General features: G+C 46.1%; 1 protein-coding gene and 1 long non-coding RNA gene across 3 annotated transcripts; one reads left to right on the top strand and one right to left on the bottom strand.

The window, feature by feature from the left end:
* Positions 1 to 1592: 1592 nt before the first annotated feature.
* On the top strand, positions 1593 to 3856 carry LOC117091833. The gene is made up of 2 exons (XR_004440546.1): positions 1593 to 2197; positions 2512 to 3856. It is a non-coding gene; the product is annotated as an uncharacterized LOC117091833 (long non-coding RNA).
* A 1061-nt stretch (positions 3857 to 4917) lies between these two features.
* ZNF154 (zinc finger protein 154) lies at positions 4918 to 14048 on the bottom strand. Of its 2 annotated transcripts, none has more exons than XM_033224652.1 (3): positions 13257 to 14048; positions 8863 to 8989; positions 4918 to 6460 (listed from the first exon to the last, which is right to left on the bottom strand). In XM_033224652.1, the coding sequence occupies exons 1-3, from the start codon at positions 13287 to 13289 to the stop codon at positions 5307 to 5309; spliced, it is 1314 nt and encodes a 437-aa protein (XP_033080543.1). In that variant the 5' UTR covers positions 13290 to 14048; the 3' UTR covers positions 4918 to 5306. The 2 variants fall into 2 exon arrangements, with proteins under 2 accessions (XP_033080543.1, XP_033080544.1); XM_033224653.1 differs by lacking the exon at positions 13257 to 14048 and adding an exon at positions 9459 to 9593.
* Between the last annotated feature and the right edge of the window lie 7390 nt (positions 14049 to 21438).

Here is a 21438-nt window from a genome sequence, read left to right on the forward strand (position 1 = left end):
CTTGAGGCCCCAAGTGGCAGTGTCCCCATGTGGTTACTCATGTTCTGGGCTTAGCAAACTTGGCACAGACTTGGCAGAGAGGAATCTGCCCAGAGTCTCCTGCATTTCCAGTCAGAGGAATAAAGGGACCAAGGCAAGCCAACCCAGTTCAGCATAGACCTCAGCTGCTTGTGTGAGAAACACACTCACCCCAAACCCAAAGAATGGACTAAAAGGCATGAAGAACAGAGAAAGTGAGACTTTCATGAACAGTTTTGCAAGATCGGGGGTCTGGTGTAGGCAGGCACATCTAGGGTAGTCACAACAGGTAATTTATCTCCTTGCTCTCAAGTCCCTCCTCCCACTCATTGGTCAAGTACTATGGGGTTACAATCTTCCCAGATGTCGTCTAAGTTCCATTATCCCCCTTACAAGGTTAAACCCTGGTCCCCTTCACTGCTTAAGTTTTGATTTCCAATAATGAAACTTTCTTCCCTTTTATGGCCTGAACCCTCTTCTACATTCTGTGCACCTATTGTGACCTTCGAGGTGCATGAGCCATGCGGTTTGTTACATTTGCAGGCTGGCTGTCAGTCCTTAGATTTATCATGCCTTGAAAATGGGCTATTTAAAATATTTTCTCACACTTGGCAGCCATGGTCATGTATGGATGTTGCTTGCCCTCTCTGAACTGCAGATACATTAAGAGACAGGAATGATCATTCCTCTCTACTCTTTTTGGGGGGAAGGAGGAATAAGTAAATAAGGTAATCCTTAGGAAGCTGGTCAATATTAGCTCCACATGAAAACAGTAGTCTTGGCCAGGTGTGGTAGCTCATGCCTGTAATCCCTGCACTTTGGGAGGCCAGGCGGGTGGATCACGAGGTCAGGAGTTTGAGACCAGCCTGACCAACATGGTGAAACCCCATCTCTTCTAAAAATACAAAAATTAGCTGGGTATGGTGGCACACACCTGTAATCTCAGCTACTCAGGAGGCTGAGGCAGGAGAATCGCTTAAACCCGGGAGACAGAAGTTGCATTGAGCCGAAACTGCACCATTGCACTCCAGCCTGGGTGACAGAGGGAGACTCTGTCTCAAAAAAACAAACAAAAGAAATTAGTAGTCTTGATTGTCAGCATCCAGGGAAGTGCGCACAGTGCCGTGGGGAGCCTGAGAAGGGCTCTCAGAAGAGTCAAAGGGAGTCCGGGCGCGGTGGCTCAAGCCTGTAATCCCAGCACTTTGGGAGGCCGAGGCGGGCGGATCACGAGGTCAGGAGATTGAGACCATCCTGGCTAACACGGTGAAACCTCGTCTCTACTAAAAAATACAAAAAACTAGCCGGGCGAGGTGGCGGGCGCCTGTAGTCCCAGCTACTGGGAGGCTGAGGCAGGAGAATGGTGTAAACCCGGGAGGCGGAGCTTGCAGTGAGCTGAGATCCGGCCACTGCACTCCAGCCCGGGCGACAGAGCGAGACTCCGTCTCAAAAAAAAAAAGAAGAGTCAAAGGGAAATGGGGTCTGGCACCAAGCACAGACAGAACAGAAAGGTAGTGGAGCTGAATTCCCCAAGACCCTAGGTCCTGCAGTCTGGGTTTGAACCCAGGATTCCCTGTTTCTCTCCATGGGTTTATAAGGAAGCGACACACTCTTGGGGGCTTTCTACTCCTGTGCAAGATGGAGATAAGGAGTGGACCCATCCAGGGGCCATGAAGATGATGTACAGAGCTGAGGTTTACAGAGCAGGGTTCAGAGAGGGCTTCATGCATAGCCACTGTTGTGGTGGTTGGCAGCTGTTAGGGTTGTGATTGCCCTCAACTCATGAGGGGAGGGGAGATTCCTTTGGGAATGGGGACCAATGGGGAGAGGGGGATGGAGATATTTACAGCTCAGACCCCATTTTCAAGGGCTGCAGGTCTCCCTCACCCACCCCATGTACTTTGCTCATCATACCACTGGGCTCCTGGCCCAAGCAGCTTCCAACCTGGCTGTCCAGGGCCACAAGGCCCAAAGATGTGAAAATACCCAAACTGAAACAGAAAAAAAAACCCAAAAAACAGAATACTACCAAAAAGTGTGTTCTGGAAAGAGGCAAAACTGAGACAGAAGCAATATCTGTTTAGATAATCCCAGAAAATTTTCAAAAATTGGTAAAAGGTATAAAACTCTGCATATCTCAGAGATAATAAATATGAAGAAAACCACATACATACGTATTTTAGTTAGCAAGACTTTTTTTTTTTTTTTTGAGATGGAGTCTCGCTCTGTCACCCCGGCTGGAGTGCAGTGGCCGGATCTCAGCTCACTGCAAGCTCCGCCTCCCGGGTTCACGCCATTCTCCTGCCTCAGCCTCCCGAGTAGCTGGGACTACAGGCGCCCGCCACCTCGCCCGGCTAGTTTTTGGTATTTTTTTTAGTAGAGATGGGGTTTCACCGTGTTAGCCAGGATGGTCTCGATCTCCTGACCTCGTGATCCACCCGTCTCGGCCTCCCAAAGTGCTGGGATTACAGGCTTGAGCCACCGCGCCCGGCCTAGTTAGCAAGACTTCTAAGAAACAAAGCCAAGGACAAAATATTAAAGCTGGCCAGGGCTGAGGATAAACACACTGCTTTCAAAAGAGCAATAATTTGAGCTTATTCCTCGAAAGAAATGATGGGAGCCAGATGGCAATGGAAGGATAACTTTCATGTGCTGTGAAAGAACACCAGTCTCAACCTGGAATATTATGCCCACCTTAAATGTTCTTCAAAAATGAATGACAGGTGAATATATCTTCAGAGGAAAAAAAAAAAAAGAATCTATAGCTAGCAAATCTACTCTAACAGAATAATAAAGGGAAGTCTTTGGGCAGAAAGAAATGGTGTGAGAGGGAAATACAGAATTGTGTGAAGGAATGAAGAACAACATAAGCGGATAACAAAGATAAACATCAGTAAATATTAATTTAGTACTGGTTTATACTGTCAATTTAATGGCAGTCAAATTGGGAACCCATACCCAGAAGGATGATGGTTCCTATTTTTCCAAATCTTCAAATAACTGTTTCCTCCATACAGGAGAAATGCTAGACTTTCGTTCATACATTCTCCTACTGAATAATGAAGACTAAATACTCCTTTGTGGAGACATCATGAGTTAAAAGCACTCTATAGTAACCCTGGTACAATCACGTGACACAAAAGGAAGGGGTATCCTTTTACATTTTTTTGAAGCACTTTTTTTTTTAAGTGCAAATATGGGAAAGACTAGCATCTCTAAGTAGTGACATTTGTCAGAAAATGTGTAGGGGAGCATTAAATCTGTAATGTAACTTTTCTAGACAGCAAAGCATGGTAAGTTTGACTGCTGAGTTGCCCACAAAACGATCAGAGATTATTATTGTTAGAATAGGGGAAAGGAAAGTGATGTTTACTTAAGGAGAAGTAGCAGAGGAGACTAACGTAAATCAAAATGTATATATTAAAGGTCCCTGAGGATAGAAGAAATAGAATCCATAGGAAAAAAAAAAAAAAAAAAAAAACGCCATGTCAAAAATACTGAATGAAAAACATTATGAATTGGAATCTCAGCTTCAACTGCCAATATCTACATTGCAGAACTTCACCCAATTCAGTCAAGAAAACTATACAAACAATGTTGAGTTTACATTCTAGTGAGGGGGAAGAAAACAAGTGTATCCAGTAGTTATAAATGTACTAGAAAGTGAAACAGTAAGAACAGAGTGTGACTGGTGGAGGGAAACCTCAAAGGACAAGGCATTTGAGTTTACCAGAATGATGGGGAACCAGCCATGAAATATGATCATGCTGCTGAAACTAACAGATTTAAAATGTATGCTGGGCAACAAGAGCCAAACTCTGTCTCAAAAAAAAAAAAAAAAGGCCAGGCGCAGTGGCTCACGCCTGTAATCCCAGCACTTTGGGAGGCCGAGCCAGGTGGATCACGAGGTCAAGAGTTCGAGAACAGCCTGGTCAACATGGTGAGACCCCCTGTCTCTACTAAAAATAAGAAAATTAGCCAGGCGTGGTAGTGGGTGCCTGTAGTCCCAGCTACTCGGAGGCTGAGGAGGAGAATTGCTTGAACCCGGGGGGTGGAGGATGTAGTCAGCCGAGATTGCGCCACTGCACTCTAGCCTGGGCAACAGAGTGAGACTCCATTTCAAAAAAACAAACACAAAAACAAAAAAAACCACTCATTTGTATGGTTAGTTATTTTCACCTGTACTTCTAAAACAATTACAGTTCCTACTATAATCTCACCACCTGTGGTGCTACCCTATGGAATTCAGGATATCAAGGCATATAGGACCCGGGGAACAAATTTCCCCCACTAGCACTGAACACAATGCAATACTCCTTGTGAACAAGAGAACAATTTCATGTTGCTTTCAGAAGCACCAAAGGATGTCATAGTAACTGCTGCCTACTCAGGCTGACCTCTATGGCATCCAGGATATAAATTAGGACAATACCCTGTAGTTTTTTCTTGGAGGCCTTGAATAGCAATGAAAACTAGGCTCAAACTAGACAGCGAGCTATATTCTGCCCTCCTACTGCCCCTGTCTCTGTTGAGCTACACAATGGGAATCTCCAAAAAAAGTTATTCACCCCCTCATGTTAGCAGAACCCATACAGTGACTAGAACCCCCAAGATTTATGAGGCCTTTATTATTGTACAAACCAAGGCAGTAAGAGGCAGGTGGTTCCCACAGTTGGTGATCTGGAGGCTGGAAAACTCTATCAAGAGTCATGTGACACCAACAATATCCTGAAATATGTAGTCCCTCTTTTCAGGTCACCAGCAGAGTCCTCTGGGCCAAATCGGGTCAGGTCCATGGCCTAACTCATCAGAAAGGGAAACAAAAAAGAAAGGAATAAATGCTTAGGCTATTTACAAATTCCTCCCACAAATGGGAGAACACCAAGGTTCACTTACCTGAATACACTGGGGTGGGCGAGTGGTGCACACCGGTGGTCACCTGCCAGGCAGCAGAGGTAAAATGGCTTCCACTACAGTATCAGCAGAGACATACATCTGACATGGGCCCTGGGCAGGGCAAAAGGCGCAGTGCAGTTCCCACATACCTGGAATTTATGCAGATGTTCAGCTATAGGATGTTCAATTCAGGCTGATGCCACCCTCATAAAGGATCTCCTTCAGAACTGTTCTATCAACTGGACATCCCTACATATCAAAGGTGTCTTTCCCTTGTGCATTCTGTGGCACTCAATGAGATATGGCCTTCAGCTGAAGCTTTCTCACATTCACTGTGTACTCAAGGACTTTCTCCAGGGTGCTAACAGATTTTCCACATTTGCCACTCAAGGCTTTTATCGACTATGAATTCTCTGATGTTTAATAAGGCTAGAGTTATGGCTAAAGGATTTCCCACATTCAGTGCACTCATAAGGCTTCTCCCCAGTGTGAACCCTTCTGTGCTTAATGAGGCCGGAATTTTGAGTAAAGGATTTCCCACATTCAGTGCATTCATAGGGTCTTGATCCAGTGTGAACTCTCTGGTGTTTTCGGAGACTGGAGCTGTAGGGAAAGAACTTCCCACATTCACTGCACTCATAAGGCCTCTCCCCAGTGTGAACTCCCCGATGTTGAAGGAGTGCAGACCTTTGGCTAAAGGATTTCCCACATTCGCTGCACTTATAAGGCCTTTCTCCAGTGTGAACTCTGTGGTGTTCAATAAGGCTAGAGTTTTGGCTAAATGACTTCCCACATTCGCTGCACTCATAAGGCCTGGATCCACTATGAACTTTCTGGTGCTTTATGAGACTGGAATGATATGTAAAGAACTTCCCACATTCACTGCACTCATAAGGCCTCTCCCCAGTGTGAACTCCCCGATGTTGAAGGAGTGCAGACCTTTGGCTAAAGGATTTCCCACATTCACTGCACTCATATGGCCTTTCCCCAGTGTGAACTCTCCGATGTTTAATGAGGTTAGACTTGTTGCTAAATAATTTTCCACATTCATCACATTCATGAGGTCGTACTGCAGTGTGAACTCTCCGGTGCTGAATGAGACTAGAGCTTTGCCTAAAGGACTTCCCACACTCTCCACATTCATAAGGTTTTTCTCCAGTGTGAACTCTCCAATGGTCATTGAGGCTGTAGCTTTTGCTAAAGGATTTCCCACATTCACTGCATATGTAACATCTTTCTGTAGTGAGCGTTCTCTGCTGCTGAACAAGTGTGTGTTTACGGCTGAATGCTTTTGTGTACTCTCCACAGTTGTAATGAGTTTTTCTTCTGTGACTGATGGCCCCACCGTCGCTTCTGCTATTTGATTGGTCCCCAGTGTGAGTGGCCTGTTGATGGAGAAATCCCAACTTGGCCAGGAAGTCCTTCCCAGCTTCTCTGCAGGTGGAAGGCTCCCCTGACACATGGAATGTGCAGGTCTTCACAAACAAGGCCCTGTCCACATTGCTTCTGAAATGTTTTTCTCCAAGGTGCTGCTTCCGGTGATGAACATCTGCAATGAAATACAATTACTTCTCACATGCCCCACCCCTATATAATTTCTGCCTATGATGTGTCCCCTCGGACCCAGCCAAGAGCAAAATGTCTCTCAAGACCAAGCTACACGTCTCACGGTGGGGGGCCTTCTGGGGAGAAAGACCTGTCTTGGAAGTCCTGAGTTGGGTCACTCCTTCTAAAGAAATGCTCTGCTCGGAAGGTGCCTCCTCATCCACCACTCTATGCCAAAAACCTAAAAGCAAGAAGTGCTAGTGAAGTGCACATTAACTATGGTGGGAGGGGGCAGCCCCTCTACAAGTGTGTGTATGACAAACTCAGGAACAAGTCCATGGGATTGTTTGCATGACAGTAGAGTTGGGTTCGGGCTGCAGATGAGGCTGCATAGCAATTCTAGGCTATAAAGATTACAAGAATGGGTTGGGTGCGGTGGCTCATGCCTGTAATCCTAGCACTTTGGGAGGCCAAGGTGGGCCGATAAACAAAGTCAGGAGTTTGAGACTAGCCTGGCCAATATGATGAAACCCCATCTCTACTAAAAAATACAAAAATTAGCCTGGCATGGTGGTGGGTGCCTGTAGTCCCAGTTACTTAGGAGGCTGAGGCAGGAGAATCGCTTGAACCCGGGAGGCGGAGGTTACAGCAAGACAAGATTGCACCACTGCACTCCAGCCTGGGCGACAGAAGGAGACTCCATCTCAAAAAAACAAAAAAACAAAAAAACAAAAAACAAAACAAAAGATTACAAGAATGTAGGAGAACTCAAGAGGTAAAGGCCACAACCATGAGGTATCACAGAGAGAGGCAGGGTCTAATACTAAATTCTCTGCAAACAACTTTTGCAGAAGCTTATCTGCTGGTGACACTTGAGTGCTATGTAGAATAGTATATGCAAGCCCAAGGAAATATGACTGCAATGCAGCAGCTGGACGTCAAGGACTGTTTAAGAGTATGTGCAAGGACGGGCGCAGTGGCTCACACCTGTAATCCCAGCACTTTCGGAGGTCAAGGCGGGTGGATCACGAGGTCAGGAGTTCAAGATCAACTTGGCCAAGATGGTGAAATCCCATCTCTAAAAAAATACAAAAATTAGCTGGGTGCAGTGGCAGGCACCTGTAATCCCAGCTACTCAGGAGGCTGAGGCAGGAGAATCACTTGAACCTGGGAGACAGAGGTTGCAGTAAGCCGAGATCACGCCACTGCAATCCAGCCTGGGTGACAGAGTGAAACTCCGTCTCAAAAAACAAACAAAAAAAATAGTATGTGCATACCTCATGACACACTATGTAGAGACTAACGTTGGAAAGAACTGCAGATGTAGCAGTGAGAAAAACAGGTAAAATATGGAGTCCAGAGATGTGAGGATTAGCCCCAGGCTGGATGTTAACAGCAGAAGTGACAAGCAGTAGAGCTGACATGTCAGCAAAATGTCAAGAATGGTGAAGGGGGCCGGGCGCGGTGGCTCAAGCCTGTAATCCCAGCACTTTGGGAGGCCGAGACGGGCGGATCACGAGGTCAGGAGATCGAGACCATCCTGGCTAACACTGTGAAACCCCGTCTCTACTAAAAAATACAAAAATCTAGCCGGGCGAGGTGGCGGGCGCCTGTAGTCCCAGCTACTCGGGAGGCTGAGGCAGGAGAATGGCGTGAACCCAGGAGGCAGAGCTTGCAGTGAGCTGAGATCTGGCCACTGCACTCCAGCCTGGGCGACAGAGTGAGACTCCGTCTCAAAAAAAAAAAAAGAATGGTGAAGGGAAACCGGAAGTGAGCTGTGACCACTGGCATTGGCATCAAAATGCTCGCCAAACAGAATAGGTTGCTGCTATGATACGGCATCTGGATAATGTAAGTACTAAGGGAAGAAAGAACAGAAGAGCAGCCTGCACTGTCCCACAAAAAACTCAGCACATGACAGCCCACAGGAAAAACACACACACACACAAATACTACAAAGAAAATTTCAGAGGAATACTTTCTAAGAAGAGTCCATGGTCTACATAAGTAGTGACCATGTCAGTGACAATAACCTCTGGCATAGGCAGGCATAACGAAATGCCAGCTATGGGATGGAAGTAGTAGCTGGGGCACACAGGATCCTCAGATCTGGAAAAGGCACCCAGACATGGAGGGGACAATCAAGGTGGGATGCACTTGGGTGACTGCAAGACTGCAGACTCTGCATCCTTCCCTGTGAGGCTGTGGGGAGACAGGTATGGGGGCTCCTCAAGGAGAGGAGAAGACAGTATGCACACCTTAGTCTTACCAATGACAGAACTATGCAGGGAACTGAGAAAGAAGCAGAGCCCATAGTCTTGTCATGAAAAGGACAGACCTGCTGACAGGGAAAAGAGGAAGGGTACAGACCAGCTAAGGGCACAGGAATGGGTAAAAGAACCTTACCTAGGGAGGTTAAAAGAGCCAAGTTCTCCAGCATCACATCACAGTACAGGCATCTTTGAGCCTCATCAAGGAGACCCCATTCCTCCCGGGAGAAGTGTACGGCCACATCTTCAAAGGTCACAGTGCCCTGCCACAATGAGAACAGATGAAACCACCAAGAGCCCCTATCCCAAGGACCCACAATGCATACCCCCACATCTTTACCCCATGCCTATTCTCTTCCCAAGCTCCCCAACTGAGAGGAGAAACCAGCACAGGGATAAATAGGCATCTAAGCTGGAGGCCTGGCATGGAAGGATCCATACTATCACATCATTAAATCCCCTGGAATGTCCAAGGTCATCTAAGTCTCAATACCAGGGCCCTGCAGCTGTCACTTACTCCCTTTCCAGATGCACATCATTCTTCAGAATACACATCCCTCCTATCTCCAGACACCACAGCCCCAAGCCCAGGGCTGCCACCTCACTGCCCACACCATAGGCATCTCCCTGTTCTTACCCCCCATGTCACTGTTTTAATCTCATCCTCTTTACCCCATTAGTGAAGGCAGGATTGCCACACTAGGGTTATGGATATGGCCAAATACACAATACCTGACACTAGAAAGATGATACAGCAGCAGGGCACAGTGGCTTATGCCTGTAATCCCAGCACTTTGGGAGGCCGAGGTGGGCAGATCATGAGGTCAGGAATTCAAGACCAGCCTGACCAACATGGTGAAACCCCATCTCTACTAAAAATACAAAAATTAGCTGGGCGTGGTGGTGGGTGCCTGTAATCCCAGCTACTTGGGAGGCTGAGGCAGGAGAATTGCTTGAACTCGGGAGGCAGAGGTTGCAGTGAGCTGAGATTGTGAAACTGCATTCCAGTCTGGGCGACAGAGCGAGACTCCATCTCAAAAAAAAAAAAAAAAAAGATGATACAACAGTTTATTAATCATATGTCCATAGAACCTGGGAGATGAGGACAACATGTACCACACAGCGTCACATGGGGGTCTAGTCCAGAAAAAAAGTGAATAACCAAAAGCTGTGGAATGCAAGCACTTTGAAAACAAAAAGATCAAGTGCCCCTGGTTCCCACAATGGGCTTCTTTGGAAAACTCCATGGCCTGGTAGGGAGCTGAAATCTGCTACAAACTGATAGGCAGAAACTGTGCCTGGTCCCCTTGATAAAAAGGGTTGTCTGTCTGGGAGAAGAGTAGGGAGGGAAACTTGTACTCAGGCCATTTGATGTCACCCTGATTTTACCAGAGGTCATACTGGGCCTTAATTTTAGACTTTACACCATAACTTAGCACACAGCATCAAGGATATGCTTGACAAATTCAAACAGGATCTAATACTACCCTAGATCTCCTAGGGCATCCACTAGTGGTAGCAGCCCCAAATCCTATGAAGGCTCCCTGGCTGGCTCCATTTTTTGCCTCAGACTTAGGCCACACAGAACCACATGTGCATCTCAGATACCCATGGCCGTATTACACTTCTGTGATGTACTTGCTATCCCCTTGGCAGTGACAACCTTCTTCTGTCCACTTAACACTCAAAGACTAGCTCCACTGATCACCTGCCCGAGGCCAAGTGACTGTCACAGATGACCACATTGGCACCTGGCCTTATCCTCCAGGTTGAATAAAACACTCCCAGCCCCATCAAAGTCATCAAAAAATCCTGGTGATTCCGCAGAATGCTGAATAAGCACTAAGGAAAAAAAGGAAAGCCATTTGCCTCAAATACACCTATGCCTCTGCATTCACCTTACATCCACTCTTTCCTTGAAAGCGTATGCCACCTGCCCAACTATCCTCTCCAAACACCCTACCTCCATAGCCACTAACCTCCCTTACCTCTGTTTAGAAAGCCCAAGAACATCACCCACTTATCCAACCAAAAGGCCTGGTCTTTAGCCCCCACTCTGCCCTTCCTGACCAAATAACCTGTACCACTATGCCTAAAGATTAACCCTTCTAGGCCGGATGCAGTGGCTCACGCCTGTAATTCCAGAACTCTGGGTGGCTGAGGCGGGTGGATCACCTGAGGTCAGGAGTTTGAGACTAGCCTGACCAACATGGAGAAACCCCATCTCTACTAAATAAATACGAAATTAGCCGGGCGTGGTGGTGCATGCCTGTAATCCCACCTACATGGGAGGCTGAGGCAGGAGAATTGCTTGAACCCGGGAGGCGGAGGTTGTAGTGAGCTAAGATCACGCCACTGCACTCCAGCCTGGGCAACAAGAGCAACACTCCATCTCAAAAAAAAAAAAAAAAAAAAGATTAACCCTTCTAAATGTAATCCACAGCTCACTCACCTTAGTCCACACAATAACCACCATATTTTGGATGTCTCCATTCTGAAGCACTCCCCAGATTTGCAGACCTGGGTGTTCAGCCACCTACTTAATGCCTACTTAATGTCTCTGAAACATCTCAAATTCTTACATGACCAAATAAAGCTCCTGTTGTCTCCAGTGAATATTACTGTTAATACCAACGTCTCCATCTCGGTTGAAGAACTGTGGGGTCATCGCTGAATCCTGTTTCACTCCCTTGCTGTCTACATCAGAAAATTTAGTTGCCCCCTTTAAAAATTTGCATCCAGGCCGGGCGCAGTGGCTCAAGCCTGTAATCCCAGCACTTTGGGAGGCCGAGACGGGCGGATCACGAGGTCAGGAGATCGAGACCATCCTGGCTAACACGGTGAAACCCCGTCTCTACTAACAATACAAAAAAAACTAGCCGGGTGAGCTGGCAGGCGCCTGTAGTCCCAGCTACTCGGGAGGCTGAGGCAGGAGAATGGCGTAAACCCAGGAGGCGGAGCTTGCAGTGAGCTGAGATCCGGCCACTGCACTCCAGTCCGGGCGACAGAGGGAGACTCCTCCTCAAAAAAAAAAAAAAAAAATTTGCATCCAGAATGCAACACATCTCCTAATCAATGACTCTGGTCCATTACCCTGGACTGGCTGTAGCTTCCACTCTGATCTTCTTTCCTCCTCCCTCAACCCCACAGTCTGCTCTCCACGCTAACAGGATGGACCCTGTTAGGACTTTAGCAAGATCACCTCCCTCTTTTAACCCATACCTCCCATTACCTCCAGAATAGGTACCCAGCTTTTCAGGCAACCACTGCAGTCCTGACTCCTTTCCCCTGCTCTTTGTTCCCAGCTAAAAGGAAAGAGATCTATGGTTTCCTCAAAAATCTCAGCTTAGTTTTACTAAGCACTTGCGCCTCCTGATACCAGTGCCACAGATAACCTTTCACAAGTTTCCACTGGCTGCCAAAAATGGGAACACCTCAGTATAACCCCTGGCATGGACTTAGAGCCCTGGGCTTGGAATTTCTCCAGGGCACTAGACCCAGGATTGGGGTAACAGCACTTTAAGAATACTAGAAAACCACAATCCCAAGAACATGTGGGTGAGGGTGGGGGCTACTGAGGGACTGGAACACTTTCCACTTCCTATGTGAGTTCCCTACGCCCTTCTACAACTAGGAGTACCAGCGAAAAGAGGAATGCATCCCTGGTGAGACTCCATGGGCTTAAGCCTCCCTGTACCCCTGCCTGGCCCTGAACTCAGGCTGGCTGTTTTACTTTCGGGCCTCAGTGCTGTCACCTCTTGCCAACTGCAGGGCAATGAAAAAAAGTTGCAGCCTCCCACTATCTCAATGTCCTCATCGCCCCATCGCTGCTCTTCCTATGAACAGTCTGGAAAAGTTTTTAAACCCTAACATAGGGCGAGCGCGGTGGCTCACGCCTGTAATCTCAGCACTTTGGGAGGCCGAGGCAGGTGGGTCACTTGAGACCAGGAGTTCAAGACCAGCCTGGCCAAAATGGTGAAATCCCGTCTCCACTAACAATACAAAAAAGTAGCCGGACGTTGTGACGCAGGCTTGTAATCCCAGCTGCTGGGGAGGCTGCGGCAGGAGAATCGCTTGAACCCAGGAGTCGGAGGTTGCAGTGACCCGAGATCGCGCCATTGCACTCCAGGCTGGGTGGTAAGAGCGAAACTCGGTCTCAAAGAACAAAAAACAAAAAACTAACATAAATGGCGTCCCTCCTTTGTTCAAAACTCTCCGTGGCTTCTAGCGTCCTCACAATGAGGGTAAAAACAACCCTAGGAGTAACTCCGCCTCATATTCTTCCTTCCCTGCAGAAAACAGCTTTCCGAATCCTCCTGGCTCGGTCGCGCCTCCGACCTTCGCACGCGCCGGTTCCTCCGCCTGTCACGCCCTCCCACACCTCGTCACACGCAGTGTCAGAAACGGGGCCCCACCCACGAGCGCCTCAGTGTCCCCGACCCTGGGCTGCGGGGACGCGAGCACGCGCCCCTCACCGACGGCTTTAGTGGGTGTGGGAAGGCGTGTGAGGCGGTGAGACGCGGCACTCACCTGAGCTGGCGCCCTCAGAGCGGCCGCTGCCATCAGACTGTGGGGAGAGCTGGGCCGGGAGTGGCGGGCGACCAGGGTAGGGACCCGGGGACAGCCCAGGGCGGCGTCGCACGGCTTAGACGCTTTCGTGCAGCAGGGACGACGACTCCCCTCACGCCTTCGTGGCCCCAGCCCGGCGCTCTGCTGTCTCTGATCCGGTGAACACACCCCAGAGAAGCCAAAATGGCCGCCACGAAGAGGACCCCCCCCCCCGCCAAAAGTCCCTCCCTTTCTTTTTGTGACTCTCGTGGAAAGTCGGTCTTCTGAGCTCTTACTGGCTTAGTGGCAGTGGCGTTCAACGCAGAGCATTCTGTGTAATGTAGTTTCCACAGATTCCCGAGGTCGGGGCTGGGGGACCCTCTGCACCAGCCTCTTGGAGTAAAAGCGAAGCTCCAGGGCGCTGGGCGATGAGAAACGGCTTATCCAGGTCCTTCGCCCTTTCTTAAATGGGTCGTAATCAGACAGCGTATCAGAAGTGCCATCTGCAACTGATCACCCAAGTGTTTGGGGAATATTATTTCAAACTTCGTAAAGTTCAGCAGGCTCCCAGAGGCTAAAATTATCAGACGCTCCCTAAGGCTGCCAATCCAAATATGCAAATCATTCCATAGAGCCATTCAGACACGAAATATATCCACTAATAGGGAAGCTAATAAACATTACCATATTAAGTTTATTACTTTTTCTTTTTTTCTTTTTTTTTAGACCAAGTTTCCCTCTGCCCCCAAGGCTGGAGTGCAGCAGCGCCATCTGGGATCACTGCAACCTCCGCCTCCCGGATTCAAGCGATTCTTGTGCCTCAGCCTTCCAAGTAGCTGGGACTATAGGCGCACACCACCATGCTCAGGTAATTTTTTGTATTTTTAGTAGAGACGGGGTTTCACTATGGTGGTCCCAAACTCCTGACCCCAGGTGATCTACCCGCCTCGGTCTCTCAAAGTGCTGGGATTACAGGCATAAGCCACCGCACCCAGCCTCTATCATATTACATTTCAAATGTATGCACTTGGAAGCACTGAAGTCAGTCTGCGCACTCTTGGTCAGGGACAGGTGAAAAACTACTTCAGACAGTGGCATGATAGTGCCTCCAGAAGATAGAAGGGAAACGTTGGGTCACCTTGAAGCGGTAGTACAAAGGTAGAATTCTGTCTGTGATTCCAACAAAAAACATCTTTTGTCTGCATAGTCAATTATTGTGTCCAATTACTGTGTCCAGTCAATAACTGTATCCAATTCACTGAGCAACACTTTTATCCATTTCATAATTCTTACTTGATATCTGAGATACATTCAATTCCTTTTAGAAGTCTAACATCAATCTCAAAAAAACAATGAAAGAAATGCTACTTTGATAAGAGACAAAGGGGAGAGGTGGGACTTCTTAATCAGAAAGCCGGTGAAATGCACTTGAAGGAAGTGAGAGATGAGCCATGTGCGTATTTTTAGAATAAATTCCAGGCAGAAGAAGCAGGTTACTGGAATGCCTGGATGGATGGAGACGTCACAGGGCTCTTCAGCATTGGAGGGCCTAGGGCTTCAACCCAGAAGGCCTTCATCTGCTTTGCTGGCTGCAGAGACACTCAGGGTGTATAGGTGAGAAATATCTATGGGATGGAGCTTGATTTCAGAAGAATTAATAACAGAAATTCCCACTAGGGACTTTTATGTCCCTCTGGCTGCATGACCCAAGCCAGCCTAGCCATTTATGCCAGGTAAAAGCCAGCTGTAAAGACACGGAAAAATTTCAGAGTTTAAGCAGCACATTCTAACTCCCACTGCCTTTCTTTGCCAAGAGTCAAACTAGATATCCAGATGTCCCCAGAAATAAGCATAAAATTGTCCTATTCCAGCTATAAAGTATCTCTATTCTCCACAGTCATCCCTTTGTTGGCTGGGTATTTTTAATTGCAAATCACTCCTCCTTAATATTACCCTACATAATTTTCTCTATTTATAGAACAGAACAAAAAGGGCAGCTGTCAAAATACTTTGTGTGCATTATTTGAGATGTGGGTATTGCTTCAAAGTATTTCAGAAAACGAAATAGCTCAGCACAAAGGTGTTCATAATCATGCACAAGATTGGCAACTATTTTACCTCCTTCCATCATCAACTTTAAGAACAGTATCAATAGATTCATTCAATTCAAAGTTATTTCTAGTTCCTCTTCTAGCCAGTATTTTCCATGGATAGAACATCTTGTGGTTGTTTTAATTCAATTTCTCACCTTATTTTATGATCTATATCAATATTATCATAAGCTTTGTTTGAAATGTGTTAGTCAATTTGTGATGCCATAAAGGAATACCTGAGATTGGGTAACTTATTAAAAATTATAATAAAATATATAAGAATATAAAATAAAAATATATAAGAGGGAGATGTATTTGGCTTCTAGTTCTGCAGACAGTACATGAAGGAAAGTGCAAGTATCTGCTTTTGGTGAGGGCCTCAGGAAGCTTACAATTATGGCAAAAAGTGAAGGAGAGCCAGCATGTCCCATGGTGAGGGAGGGAGCTAGAGAGGTAGGGAGGAGGTGCCAGGCTTTTCTAAACAACCAGATCTTGCATGAACTCAGTGAGAACTCACTCACTACCATGAGGACAGCACCAAGCCATTCATGAGGGATTTACCCCCATGACCCAAAGATCTCTGACTAGGCCCACCTCCAACGCCGAAGGTCACATTTCAACTTGAGATTTGCAGGGAACATACCTCCAAACCATATCAGAACCCATCAAATTAATTTTACCAAATACACCAGTATTAACATCAAATAGCAGATAACATTATGAGTCTGATCGATCGTTACAAAATAAGTCAAAATTACAGTATATTCTCTACGTTTCCTCCAAATTGGGGTTCTTGCCCGTATACCAAATATATATGTTTTTTAGACATAGCTTCTCACTCTGTCACCCAGGCTGGAGTGCAGGCACAATCATGGTTCATTGCAGCCTTGAGTTCCTGGGTTCAAGTGATCCTCCCACCTCAGCCTCCCCAGTAGCAGCTCATATACCATATATTGTCCTATAAAAGGCTTTAAATCCAGGGCCAAGTATCATCCAGAGAAGTTATTTATTTTTATTTATGTCTTTATTTGACTCTCACTCTGTCACCCAGGCTGGAGTACACTGGCACAATCTCGGCTCACTGCAACCTCTGCCTCCCGGGTTCAAGCGATTATCTTGCCTCCACCTTGAGTAGCTGGGATTACATGCATCCACCACCACGCCCAGCTAATTTTTGTATTTTTTTTAGTAGAGACGGGGTTTCACCCCCAAGCTAGTCTCGAACTCCTGACTTCAAGTGATCCACCAGCCTCGGCCTCCCAAAGTGCTGGGATTACAGGTGTGAGCCACCGTGTTTAGCCCAGCCAGAGAATTTAAATGTTCTTCTGAGGGCAGAGTAAATGTATACTGGGGACTATCCCGAATGAATGAAAATTGGCTTTGGTTTCCTTTTTTTTTTTTTTTTTGTATTTTTTAGTAGAGACAGGGTTTCACTGTGTTAGCCAGGATGGTCTCGATCTCCTGACCTCGTGATCCGCCCGTCTCGTCCTCCCAAAGTGCTGGGATTACAGGCTTGAGCCACCGCGCCCGGCCGGCTTTGGTTTCCTAACGGAAAAGAAGGTATGAACCAAATCTAGTACAGAATACTGATCTCTCTGAGCTTGTAGCATAGCTTTAGTCGTTGATGCCATATTAGACATAGCTGATCAAATGGGGGGACACCAATTTATCAAGTCTTCCATAATCTATAGTTAACTTACCAGATCCATCAACTTTTCTTCCAGGCCATCCTAGACCGAAGCTACAGTGCAGTGGTGCAAATACGGCTCACTGCATCCTCAAACTCCTGGCCTTGAGTGATCTTCCCCTCAGCCTCCTGAGTAGCTAAGACTATAAGCATGTTCCACCACACTCAGCTAATATGTTTTCAATTTTTTTGTAGAGAGGAGGTCTCACTATGTTGCCCAAGCTGGTCTCGAACTGCTGGCCTCAACTGATCCTCCTGCCCTGGCCTCCCAAAGTGTCGGGATTACAGGCATGAGCCACCGCACCCAGCCCATCCTAGACTATTAAATATAGAATTGAGCATCTAAAAGATGCTCAATTCAAGCCAACATTTATTTCCCCCCAGGAATTCTATGGTGTTATAAATTAACCACTTGAGTGAGATTAGCTAATTTTAAAGGTTCCCATCTAGCATGCTCAATTAAAACAGGACTAAAAGCAGATTTACATGGCATTCTATCAATTCCAATAATACCTTATGGTAACAGTGAAGCAAAAATTGTACCTAATTTCTGTCCATAAATTCCTCTATAGACCGTATTTCTCCAGCTGCAAGCCTTCTCTAGCTGTATCCCTATATTCGTGTAATTATATTTCCTTTTAAGTTTACATTAGCTAATTAAGTCATAGCAACATTGGTCATCAATTATAGTAAAGTTTTCTCACTGCCTGCAGACCATTTACTTCATTCCACTGAAAGTGAACTTGAAGTCCCAGCTGGAGGTCATGAGACCTTACAGGCCATTGTCAAAGGAAATTAAATTTTGGGACCCCAAACCTTTTTAGCCAAGGGGAAAAGTCAAGCTGGGAACTGGGTCACACAAACTTGCCTCCACCTTTTGGTTCCTAAATAAAATGGCTACAAGATGAAAAGCTACCCACCTTCACCATATTTTGCCCACAAGGAAGTTACTGGTGAGCTGTTAAAACTTCACCATGGTAGCTGGGTGCGGTGGCTCATGCCTGTAATCCCAACACTTTGGGAGGCCAAGGTGGGTAAATCACGAGGTCAGGAGTTCAAGACCAGTCTGGTCAAGATGGTCTACTAAAAAAAAAAAAAAAAAAAAAAAATTAGCCAGGTGTGGTGGCAGGTGCCTGTAATCCCAGCTACTCAGGAGGCTGAGACAGGAGAATCACTTGAACCCAGGGAACGGAGGTTACAGTGAGCCGAGATCATGCCACTGCACTCCAGCCTGGGGGACAAAAGTGAAACTCTGTCTAAAAAAAAAAAAAAAAACTTCACCATGGCAATGCAAATTGATAAGTTTATCTTTACAGGTACAGTCACCCCGGCCTGTCAGACACAAAATGCCTATCTGATTGTTCCCCTACCCCATTTCCTCTGTGTTATCTTACGTAAAATGCAGATTCCCCACATCTTTCTTTTGCTCCTTTTGTTTATGTGAAAACTGTGTGCTTCTCAATATCCCATCCTTTCTCCTTTAAATTTGGAGCCCTAAAAATCATCTTCAGAGAAAAGCATAGACTTGTCTCCCGGGTGTATCCTTAACTTTGGCAACTAAATCTCCAAAATGATTGAGACTTGTCACTTTCTTCTATTGACATCATCATTCAGTCATAATACTCCCAATTTCCCTCCGTGGTTATAATCAGAGCAGGCTCTGAAGAGATTATACTTGTCATTTTTTTATAATTTTGACATTTTGAAAAATTATCAAGACTAGGGTGAATTAACTAGTTCCAGATCTTTGAATAGACCAATTATTTTTAGTGATTCAATACTTTTTGTAACTACTCCATCTTCCTTTCCTGTTTAAGGTCATTTGTAATCAACCATCTAAACAATTTTATCCAATTCTGTTTTCCTGAGGTTTCTTCCATCTCATGTATGTATGTATGTATGTATGTATGTATGTATGTATGTGAGATGGAGTTTCACTCTTATTGCCCAGGCTGGAATGCAATGGTGCAATCTCGGCTCACTACAACCTCCGCCTCCCGGGTTGAAGCGATTCTCCTGCCTCAGCGTCCTGAGTAGCTGGGATTACAGGCACGTGCCACAATGCCCAGCTAATTTTTTTTTGTATTTTTAGTAGAGATGGGGTTTCACCATGTTGGTCAGGCTGGTCTCGAACTCCTGACCTCAGGTGATCCTCCCGCCTCAGCCTCCCAAAGTGCTGGGAGTACAGGTATGAGCCACCGCACCTGGCCACCTCTTTTATTTTTAGTTACCTTTCTTCTGAATGATTCTTACTTTTCCCTCCCCCTCCAGTATTAAGTCTCATTCAAGAGAGCTCAATAAGGAGGTCCATAACATCATGCCTCATACCATGTTGTCACCCCTTTTACCATGACATCAATTACCTGGGTCCACAGGATGGATTTAGGAAAAGGTATGGTAGTGTACTTAATTACAGGCTAGAATCTACAGCTGATATAGTTTAGAGGAGTGTCCCTTCCAAATCTCATGTTGAAATGTGACCTCCAGTGTTGGAGGTGGGCCTAATGGGAGGTGTTTGGGTCTTTTGCAGGACATTTAGTTATCCCCTCCAACCCACAGACTCCAGGTCCCACTTACGTTCTTCCTCCTGTTTAGGAGTCAATCACATAACTTGTGCAATCTCAACTCAAGGACTAGAAGCCAACCTATTCACAAAAAATCTTCCTCACCAGCCTCTACCATATTTCATTCTGCCCAATAACTCCTTAGCCATTATTTGAAATGGACTCAGAGATCACAGCAAATATCCCATCTTCACCAACTGAAAAAATTTCAAAAACGTAATTGAAAATACTCACAAAACTCTACAGAGCATACTCACGTGAGGTTTTGTTCAGGCAAAGGGTATGGTCAGCAAGAGAAAGAGAATGCATGCCCATATGCTATGTCAGACACAAATCCAGGCAGTTTTCCAGATTTCCATCCCAGTCCAGATGGCACATTGATGTGATTCACTTCCAGATCAAGCCACCAATATCTGAGAGATAAATCCTGGTTTCAGGAGAGCTCAAGTCAGAGGATCCCAGCAGGCCAGCAGGGATTTTATGCCCTTCTGGGGTAACATAGTTGAGCCAGAGTGCCTACCTAATCACGTATGCCAACCAGAAACCATCAGCAACCAAACTCACCCTCCATATTGTCATGGGATTTTCCAGCTGTTAAACAAGACATAATAAAGCTCACTGCACTTAAATGTCAAAATAAAATGAGATACCTGATGTCCCTAGAGACAAAACTAGAGCTTTTCCAGCCCAATTTTTTTTTTTTTTTTTTTTTTTTTTGAGATAGAGTCTTGCTCTGTTGCCCAGGTCAGAGTGCCCAAGGCATGATCTCAGCTCACTGCAAGCTCCGCCTCCCGGGTTCACGCCATTCTCCTGTCTCAGCCTCCCAAGTAGCTGGGACTACACGCGCCTGCCACCATGCCACCATGCCCGGCTAATTTTTTGTATTTTTAGTAGAGATGGGGTTTCACCGTGTTAGCCAGGATGATCTTGATGTCCTGACCTCGTGATCCGCCCACCTCGGTCTCCCAAAGTGCTGGGATTAACTAATTCCATCTTACACAAAACGAATGCACACTATATCAAAATTTGGGGGATGCTGCTAAAGTAGTACTTATAGGGAAGTTTATAAACTATATTATTATATAAGAAGAGAGTTCACAAATAAATGACAGTTCATTTTAAGAAATTAGGAAAACCAGCCAGGCATGCTGGCTCATGTCTGTAAACCCAGTGCTTTGGTATCACTTGAAGCCAGGAGTTCAAGACCAGCCTGGGCAATACAGTGAGACTCCATCTCCAAAAACAAAAACAAACAAAAAAGTTAGCCAGGTGCGATTTCACATGCCTGTAATCTCAGCTACTTAGGAGGCTGAGGACTGCTTAAGCGCAGGAGTTCAAGGTTACAGTGAGCTATGATAGTGCCACTGCATTCTATCCTGGGGGACAGAGAGAGACCCGGTCTCAAAACAAAAAAGAAAACTGGGAAAACACAGACAAGTCCTATAGGTAACCCTATATTGACTCTATTGTCTCTTGCCTCTTGTTTCAAGAGCAGTCCTGCCTCAGTGACAGCAAAAAGTGGCAACCAAGAAAGCTATTTCCATGATTCACCAGGAACACTGGCTAAATTGCAAAGCCACATCCCTGAAATGCTAGATCTTCCTTCTTTCAATCTTGGTTTTCCTACCCACTTGTGCACCCAGCAATGGTCTTCAGTTGAGCCATCCAGAGTCTATGGGAATCCACAAAATGTTTAGATTTGCCCTGGGAGTGATGCTGACCACCAAAGAGACACAGCTGTGGAGGTTCTGAAACTTTCTGTACACTCTCATCCTATATAGCCATAGTATGGGAACATCTGAGCGTGTACCTTTAGAAGT

Source organism: Trachypithecus francoisi, unplaced genomic scaffold, assembly GCF_009764315.1.
Source record: "Trachypithecus francoisi isolate TF-2019V2 unplaced genomic scaffold, Tfra_2.0 Lachesis_group12, whole genome shotgun sequence".
Classification (NCBI taxonomy): domain Eukaryota; kingdom Metazoa; phylum Chordata; class Mammalia; order Primates; family Cercopithecidae; genus Trachypithecus; species Trachypithecus francoisi.